Source organism: Elaeis guineensis, chromosome 4, assembly GCF_000442705.2.
Source record: "Elaeis guineensis isolate ETL-2024a chromosome 4, EG11, whole genome shotgun sequence".
Classification (NCBI taxonomy): domain Eukaryota; kingdom Viridiplantae; phylum Streptophyta; class Magnoliopsida; order Arecales; family Arecaceae; genus Elaeis; species Elaeis guineensis.
This window is the reverse complement of record NC_025996.2, coordinates 19,989,770-20,000,070: the sequence shown is the minus strand read 5'-3', so window position 1 is coordinate 20,000,070 and position 10,301 is coordinate 19,989,770. Positions and strand designations below refer to the sequence as shown.

Genomic DNA, 10,301 nt, shown 5'->3' with positions numbered 1-10,301 from the left:
CCAAGGATTACACCTCGGCAAAGGATTATATCCTGATCCGTAGAGAGGGTCCAGGAATCCCGTCACTCGCATCCGGTGAGCTTAACCGCAATCGGGATTCAGAAGCTACTGTAGTAAAGTAACATGCTTCTTCTTCCACGAAATAGAAGTTCGATTTGGCGTTTACCCAAAGAAAAAGAAGATTGTAAGTTTTGGTTAAAGATAGGGTGCCCCTGGTAATCACACAGGTTGCTCTGATTCCGCCTTTCACGGCATGACTGGTCCGGTTGGAGACCCGAATTGCGGCGACAACTAGGCCCAATGAACAAGTTGGGTGGTTCATTGGCGCCCCGTAGTGATTGTCCAGGAGAGAGAAGGATTTGGAGACAGAGACCGCTGTAAATGCGCTGTGAGAATTGCCAGTCGTACCGTTTGCCCTACGGGCGAGCCAGCATTTAAATTTGAAGAAAACATCGTCTATGATGTTCCTCTGGAATTACATATTCTTAACGCGTCCAACAGATGAGACGACGAGTTTTCCCTGGAACGTGGCACACTTATGGTCAAATCTAGTCTGCTTAAACAGTTATGCAGGTACCTTGCAACATGGTCGCTCCTGTGATTTGATTTGATTGAGACTTATCATTGATCGGCGGAGATATTTTACTTCGATGCCAGTTGATGCTCCCTTCTTCTCACCCTCACCCTCACCTCACCCCTCACCCTTTATTTATTTATTTATTTTTTATTTTTATTTTTATTTTTTAATAAATAGATTATCATATTATGTTAATATAAATATAATCTATAAAATCTCTGCTGCATAATATATGGTATGATCCATCCTTTCATATCATCTACTGTCTGAAATGTATATCGAACAGACATTATGATAGAATCATGGAGAAAAATTCAGACATCATGAAAAAAATGAATGGACCTCCCTTTATATCGTCTCTCGATTGGCTTGCGATAAAGTTCCGCCCGCAGTATTGTGTCCATAGACTGTACGTTACCAATGCAAGTTACGGCAAAGAGACCTGTTAAAAAAATTAAGGCATTGGCATACCCGAGAAGAAAATAAAGGGGTGGGCCGGGGAACCGATGCTTGTAGTGTTGAGCTGTAGTTTAATTTGGCCAGCCTACGAGAGCCGGCCGTGGTCGCGAACTCCCAGGTGTACAGCGTCGAGTGCCTAAGAATGTGTAGAGCTGTTTAAAAAATCTTCACGAATTGAAGCAGATTGCCCGAGTCCTGACGACAATTATCATCAGGCCATCAGGGGCGTCATGGGGATACCACCTGAGGTGTGCTTTGTTTCACCCCATTCAACCAATCGGGGCCCAAATGGCGCGTTGCTTCTCAAAGGCATCACCAGGCCAGTGCAGTATTGCTCGAGGGGCGCGGAGTCGGATAATATTGAATTGCCGATTTCTATTTATTTATAACACTTGGGAGACGTCTATCTTAAACCAGCAACATCTTATTGCAACGGCAAGTTCAACGGCGTGGTGCAACCGAAATAGTCCGACTTAGTTCGCTTATTCTTTAACAAGTCATTGTCTTCTAGCTGTATAAATGGCTATAATGAATTGTACGAGTTCAGTGTAAGATATTATATCAATGCCTGTTGGAGGATTAATCTATAGAATTTTAAATTAGTACACTTGGAGAGAGAATATATTAAAACAAGGATGGCAACAGGTTGAGTTATTGAATCAAGTTAAGCAAAGTTTTTTAGTTTGATACGTGCACATCCACTAACTCCAACGGACCTGCCAGCAATTCAATATTCAATAAATCCGTTCACATAAGCAGGTCCATAATCGTAAACTAATCCAACTTTAGGAGAAAACTTTTCAAATTTACTTGGTTCTTCTGTCGGGCCTGCCTAGATTTGTCGGAATGGGTGTGAAAAAGAAAGGAAAAGGAGAGACATGGCCAAAATTTAGTTAACCATAAAGAGAACTAGTAATGGCATCAAGAGAAGTTACAATGAGGCGTGCAAACATGCTCTCACTGGCATCGCAGCTTCGTGGTTAAGGAAGGGATGATACTTTGGCTTGGGTGGGGACTCCTACCATAAAAAAAAAGAGAGATGGATGAAGTGGCATCGAAAAGAGTAATCTTTTTCCGAAAATAAAAGAAAGGGGTAAAAAAACGAAAAGGATGGGGACAAAAACGAAGATTTACGTAGGAATTGTCATGGGTTTCTTGGTTGCTATGATGGCTTAAAAAATCATCCAACAACTGTAATTTATTAGGATAAACATGATTATTGAACTATCTATTATTTAAAACCCAAGAACCATACCTAAGTCCATGATCCACTCAAACTCGTCCAAGAAGACTATCACCAGACATAAAAATTAGGGTCTAGGTGCTGACTTGAACTCAGACCATCCTAATTTTGAAGGAACTAAGACCTAACCTAAACTAGGCTAGAAGGGAAATCGTTAGTCCGATCAAAAAGTATCCTTGCACTGAAAAAAACATGCTATTGTTGGTGCTGGGATATGTTATGGAATGTTGGAATATATAAATAATTAAACATATAAAAAAGGAGTGAAATAAAAACTCATCTTTGCTAGTTCTCAGAGATTGCTCTTATATTTCAATGGAAGCCATTGAATTGCTATGTTTTTGCTGTTTGAAAGGATGAAGTGTTATGGCTAGATTCCTGGCCTGTAAGTTCCTCAAAAAAAGTATTCCTTGTTAGATTATTCTGTTTGGAGAGAGTATGCACGGGCAAACATGTGAAGCAGGGTTAGCATGACGAAGAAGCAACTAGAGCCACTAATTGGATTACTCAGGTATTACGTGTTGCTATGCTTCCCTATATTTGTAAGCAATCATTCTTCCCTCTGTCATTCAATACATGAATACTAGTATTCATGATGTGAATATTATTATACTGACAGTCATTAAAATATATTGCTTAAAATGCAATTGATATTAATGATGTTGGAATTCGTATACATAACCATTATTAAAGTTCACTATTTACTATAATATATTAAATTGTTATATTGCATTTCAAAAATAGTTGAAAAAATAAGAAAAAAAATTGTAGCCCCCGTCACTCCAGAGTTGATATTAATGATAGGAGTTCTTGGATGAAGCTTTGATCTATAAGAGTTCTATATTTATCATTTGGATGCCAATATCGTATTGATGGTATTAATGATATAAGTTTTTACTCGATCAGCAGATTTAGATAGAGTTCTTTATTTATCATGTGAATATTAGGGATGCAAATGGATCGAGTCGGATCAGATCATAAATGACCCCAATCCGATATGGTTTTTGATTGGATTTGAATATTGGATCTAAATCCAATCTAATAGAAGATCAATCAGATTTATGATCAAATTTCTTGACCCAACGGGTTATCCGGATCAAATCAGATCCATGTGTAATCTGACCTCAATTCATAAAATATGGGTTTGGTTCAAGTCTGGATTATAAATAACAAAATCAATAAATAGAAAATCTATAAGCAACTCTATTTGCATTGAACTAGACTTAATCAACTTCATGTATTAGTGAACTAGTTTTTCCTTCATTTATAAAAATAAGTGGTTGAAAAGCTTGCCGTATTCAATTGCAGATAATGCCAGTTTCGAGAAGAAGAATATTTGCACAAGTTGCAATCAAATATAAGAATTATAAGAAAAATAATAAAAAAATTATGTAAGCAATGGCATGAGTATTCGGGTTTCGTATTGGATTTGGGTCGAGTCGGATTGAATCAGATCATCTATCTCAAGACCCAAATCAATCCAAAAATCTTCATGGATCGGATCTTTTAAAATAGATCAGATCGGGTCAACCCGACCCATTTACAGCCTTAGCGAATATCAATATAAATATATAGGCTATAATTAAAGTTCAACATTCAATGTGCAACAAATGTTAATGATCTAGGATTAATATACTCAACCATCATTAAAGTTTATTGCTTAATATGCAATAACACACATCAGGTCCACTTGATGGCCTGTTTGGCACCGGAGTGATGTACTCACACAAAGAAAAAAAATTTCTCTATCTAGATGGAGAAAATCGATCATTTGAATACCCTGTGGTGGGGTCTTGTGACTCGAATGAGTCAGTCATAGAGTGAAAACCATTCGAATCGAATATTTCTCGGTAGAAGGAGGCTCTTATGGTCATACCCAGAGGGATTGCTATACGGATGCCCTCCCTTTTTTTAAAAAAAAAAAAATACAATAAAATTTAATTATTAAAGCTTTCAATTTTTATAATTTGTCAGCTGTTATATTATATTTTAAATAAGTAGAAAAAGAAAAAATCATATATTATTATATTATATTTTAAAATAATTAATAAAAAGGAGAAAGATCATACCTCGTGCCCTGTGCAGAAACTCAGCTCATGTAGAATTCTTTGCATAAAAACTAAGCTTGCATAGATTTCTCTATTTACCGTATAAAAACTGACACCAGTGATACTGATATTAAAAAAATATGTTTATGCTTAACATATTAAAATTTATTTCTTAATATGCAATAAAAATTGGTTATTGAAATTTTATATTTATTATAATTTATTATATTACTATAGTATGTTTCAAGAGTAGTTGGGAAAAATGAGAAAAAATTATATGGCATGCATCTTGTAGGATTAAATACTAGTGTATATAACTAAAATGAAGACAAATTATGTTGAGCTCTCCATTCACCATGTAATGCCCATGTTAGTAATATCATCAATACGATTCTTTACCTTACATATTAAATAAGCTCTTATATAATATGTTTGTTTATTTTAGACCGTATTTATAGTGTTATTAATGCCATTATTTGTTATGGATGATAAAGGCTCTTGTATAATATGCTTCTTTATTTTGGATGGTATATTATATATGTATATCGAAAATGACAACGGTCATTCATCAAATATCCTACTCTCGATGAGAATAGATCTTATTCTTCAATTTTTTCCTCTTAATAAGTTTATAAAATCTTAATATCTTCTCTCTTGATAAATAAATTTCTTATTTTGATAAATGAATCACTTATAACACATTGTCAATGTTATAATAGTTGATTTTGATGTCAAAATAATAACCATTATTTTCATTTGCATCATGTCTGACAAAATATTTTTTTTTAAAAGTTAATTTTTGTCATCAATATTGTTCTAAAAAATCATATGTTTTGAGAATAATATTTTATCAAGCACAAAGTAATGAAAGAAGTACTATAGCATCATAATAAATTTAAGTATTAAGTTAATTTAAATGATATTTATTTTATAGTAAATAATGGTTGTAATTTGTTCTTATCATGAAATTAGTTATTGATGGATACCTGATATAAATGAATATTATATTATCCATTCCCTAATGATATATGAACATAAGTGTGGATAATGAAGTATCTTATTATTATCAATATTAAGTATCAATTATATAAGTATCATTTATACTTATATATTGATATAAGTATATTCAATAATCAAAATTATTATCTAATTGACATAGATAAGTGCTGTAGTAATATCAGTTTAAATATTTGAAGAGAGTTTCCACTCGTCATTATAAAAGTTTATTACTTAATATATAATAGAAATTTTGCTATTGAAAGCTTCTATTTATTATAATTTATTTTATTATTGTATTGTATTTTAAGAACAGGCTAAAAAGAAGAAAAATAGTTTGCATTATGCAAAACTAACATTTTGATGTGTTTATAGTATATGAATTGAGAACTTTACTATGTTGTGTTGTAGCTTTTGGTTTATAAGTCTTCATATAAGTTAGCTTAGAAAATTGACTTCTAAGATATATATCCTACTTGGAAAGAACAATTGAATTGAAAGAATCCATATCAAAAATATTTTTAAATTTGGAGATTTATAAAAATAGTAAATAAAGTATCAAAGTCATGTCTACATGAAAACATATAATTAAAAATTTTTACCAATATTTAGTACTATGAAATAAAAATTTACTAAGTTAGGCTCATCGCTTGCCTTATAATATCCCATATTAATACTCTTGCTAATATAATTTTTTTTATTTTGGATAGGGAATAGATGTTTTATAAATTATAACTAATATAGGAGGAAGATAGACCTTAACAATCACTTATTAACAAAGATCTATTGTAAATAAATATTATATTATTTGCTTCTTTAATGATAAGTGAACATAAGTGATTGATAATGTAGTATTATGCTATTATCAATATCAAGTATAAATGATACAAATACCATCGATATGAGTATAATTTATATATAGGAATATTATCTAACTAATATATATGCGCATAATATTTATTACTATATTAATCTAGATATTTGAAGGAAATTTCTATTTGGCCATTATCAAAATTTATTATTTGATTTGCAATAGAAATTTTGTTATTGAAATCTTTTATTTATCATAATTGACTATATTAGTATATAATATTTTAATAATAATTATAAAAAAGAGAAAAAAATCATACCTTGTGCATTATATAGGACTCGTATGAGTGACGTTAAAATTACTAATGAGAATTTCTATGAAGATTTAGTTTACCTAGAATTCTCTGTTTGCTGTGTAGATGATGATATTAGTAACATTAATTTTAATGAAGAGAATTTCTACTTAGTGATCATTAATATTAATTACTTAATATGTAACATAAATTTATCTATCAAAGCATTCTATTTATTATAATATATTATATTTTTTTACAAAATCATATTTTTGTATTAATTTCAACACATAGAATCTCCGTTTACAAGCACATTAATATTAATGACATTGGATTAATCTGCTTGGTTTTCATTAAAATTTACTATTTAATATGCAATAGATATTAATACCATCAATATTAATATGATCAGATATTATTAAAGTTTATTGCTCATTTCACCATTGAAGCGTTGTACTGTACGGATACATGCTAGCAGTACATATTAGAAAGGCCCAAACATGAGAAAATTATACACAGGTGACTCAGCATAGGAATCAAGCTAATTCAGGACGTGAGGCAGACGCCGGACCCTGTGTCAATCAAACCAATTGAGGACCAGTCCATGCTCGACCCACAATTACCGGACGGATCCACGTGCAAAGGGTCCGGTAGGTTCTGGGCCAGGTCCACCCACACACCACCCCACCCCACCCCGCCCCCCACGAAAAAACAAAAAAAAAAACGAAAAACAAAAAAATTTGCAAAAGGCCGAAGGGTTCTGTTGAGAAGCCTCTACAGGCTGCGAGACCACGCCGGTCTGGCTCCCAAACGGAAATCCCATCGGCAGCGCTACTCGCCATCACCACCACCATCCCCTTCCCCTTCCTCGTATCAGCTTGTCCCTCTCAAAAGCCCCTCCATTCTCGCCAACTCCCCCGCCTACTCACAACCAGCTCATAGCCACTGGTAGGCCCCACTTCCCCCAACAAAAAGGCCTCCTTTCAAATTTTGAACCCCACTGCCACTTGGCTCATCTCCTTTTGTTCTCCCTCCCCCCCGTTATAACCCTGTCTCGCCGTCGTGGAGATGAGCGTTGCCGCCGATGACCACCGCCACGTTCCCCACAGCGAACCCGATGCTCCCCACCTCCGCCGCCACCGCCGCCGCCGCTCCCGCTAGCCGCCCCCACCGGCACTGCTGCCCCCGCCCCCTCGCCGCTGCGGCCCCGCTGCCTCGGCCGCCGCCGCCGCCGCCCTCCTCCTCGCATCCTCCGCCTGGCTCTCCCTCGTTTTCTCCTCCCTCTCCCCGCTCCCCTGGCACCAACTACGCTCCTGGGACTCCTCCTCCTCCGCCGCTGCCCCCCTCTCCTCCCCCACCTTCCCACCACCCCCTCCCGACGGCTCCACTACCCGCCTCTCCTCCCCCGATTCTTCCTCCCCGGATGACAACTCCGCCGCGTCGCTCTCCCTCCGCCACGTCGTCTTCGGCATCGCCGGCTCCGCCCAGCTCTGGCCGCGCCGCCGCGAGTTCCTCCGCCTGTGGTGGCGCCCGGGGGCCATGCGCGGCCACGTCTGGCTTGACGACCACGTCCCCCGCGCCCGGAACGCTTCCCTCGCCCGCGCCCTCCCCCCGATCCGCGTCTCCGAGGACATCTCCCGCTTCCGCTACACCAACCCCACCGGCCATCCCTCAGGGCTCCGCATCTCCCGCATCGTTGCCGAGAGCTTCCGCCTCGGCCACCGCGGAGCCCGCTGGTTCGTGCTTGTCGACGACGACACCATCCTCTGCCCCGACAACCTCGTCGCAGTGCTCGGCAAGTACGACTGGACCGAGATGGTTTACATCGGGGCCCCGTCGGAGAGCCACTCCGCCAACACTTACTTCAGCCATTCGATGGCCTTCGGCGGTGGGGGGATCGCCATCAGCTACCCGCTCGCTAAGGCCCTTAGTAGGATGCAGGACGAGTGCCTTGAGAGGTACCCCAGGCTTTATGGCAGCGACGACCGCCTCCACGCATGCATCTCGGAACTCGGTGTCCCCCTTACCCGGGAGTATGGCTTCCACCAGGTATATGTATATATATGTTTATTTCCATCGGCTACAGTCGTTTGGTGGTCTCTTATATATTTTGCTTTCCTTTCATTGCTCGCATCTTTGAATGCTGATAAAGCTTATGGTTGCATTTGTTTAATTACAAATTTTCAATAGTTGCTGTTGCAAAATATTTGTGATGAAAAAAGTTTCATTCTTTGGTAGTCTAATAGCTTCTATGGTGATTCACTGTTTGTTACCGTTTTACTTTCTCTGGTTTTGCAATTACTGTTTTAATGTCAAAATTATTTGCATGGTACCCAGTGATTTTTTTAACGGATACAATTTGCTTGATTTCTTACATTGCCAAGTAATTCCTTCTTGTTACATGACAAATGGTACATAAATGCTTGGATCATAAACGGGTGTGTCAAACGATTGCAGCCAGTGGATTGTAATCGATGTGCATTTTTCCATTCCTCTTATTTTTTCTTTGCTTTTTTTTGCAGTGGGATATTAGGGGGAACCCTCATGGCCTTTTGGCCGCTCACCCAATTGCTCTTTTTATCTCAATACACCATGTTGAAGCCGTGGATCCTATTTTCCCTGGTTTAAGCTTACTCGAAAGCCTAAAGCTTTTTACCAAGGCTATGAAGACTGATCCTCGGAGTTTCTTGCAGCATGCTATTTCTTATGATAGAAGGAAAAAGCTTACATTCTCCGTGTCACTGGGATATGTTGTTCAAGTGTTCCCTAACATTATTCTCCCACGGGAGTTGGAACGTTCCGAGCAAACATACATTGCTTGGAACAGGCGAGGTAATAGGAACGAGTTTGATTTTGATACAAGAGATGTTTACAGGTCGGTGTGCAAGAAGCCAATTCTGTTTTTCTTGAAAGATATTCGGAAGGATGGAAACATAACTGTCGGTTCTTATATACGAGCTCAGGCAAGAGATGACCTTAAAAGGAAAGTTTTTTGCTTTCCTCGATCACCACCTCTGCCTTACGTGGATGAAATTCAAGTACTGGGGAACCCGTTGAGGCAAAATTGGCATTTGGTTTGTTCTATACTTTTTATGCCCTTCTTTTATCTTTTGATAATTATTATTATCCCAACTCTGTAAATCACATTATGTTTTATGAGCAGGTGCCTCGGCGGCTCTGCTGTAAAGTAGCTCAAACAAGTAATGCGACTCTCACGATAATTGCTAGACAATGTGAACGAGGAACTTTTGGGTCAGCTGCTGATTCTTTATGACAACTGAGGGAGAAGTGGCATGGGCATCATCTCTCCAAACATGACAGCATGAACATGAAGTTTTTTATGAACAGAAGGCTCATTGTTCATATGTGCTTCGACTATTCCATATTATATTTGAACCTGGCCTCTGAGAGATTTGAGCACTCAGCAGTTTGGAGGCAATGCTTACAAAATTTATTTAATATTCGAGGTAGTTCCTAATTTTCTAGGTATACGGTTGATTGAGGAACTCATATTCCTTTTGTTATGCATGAGACATTATTCTTTGCCTTCAAATTTTGTTCAGAAGGCATTCCATCATAATCTGATTATGAAATCAATGAGTAGTCACATAGTTATAGCCTGTTTCTCTTGTTGATATGATCAATGTCCTGATGCTTCACTATTTTTATATTAAAGTTCTCCTATGATGGTCCCTAGATGCTTACAATTACTTATATCTCCATTTCTCCTATGTATGATGCTCATGATAGATTGGATCATAAATGATGCGGTTTGACTCATCATGGAGATATGAATCATGAAACTATAAATGTTAACAAGATCAAGAATGAAGTTTTAAAGCAAAAGAGCTAATGTTTCAGGTATTTCCAATATG

General features: G+C 37.5%; 1 protein-coding gene across 1 annotated transcript; it reads left to right on the top strand.

Moving 5' to 3' along the window:
- Positions 1–7,198: 7,198 nt before the first annotated feature.
- LOC105043566 (uncharacterized) lies at positions 7,199–10,067 on the top strand. Its single transcript, XM_019849903.3, is given in 4 exon segments — positions 7,199–7,610; positions 7,613–8,475; positions 8,949–9,500; positions 9,590–10,067. Coding segments are annotated over 4 exon segments (1,626 nt in total). The 5' UTR covers positions 7,199–7,510; the 3' UTR covers positions 9,701–10,067.
- The last annotated feature ends 234 nt before the right edge of the window (positions 10,068–10,301 follow it).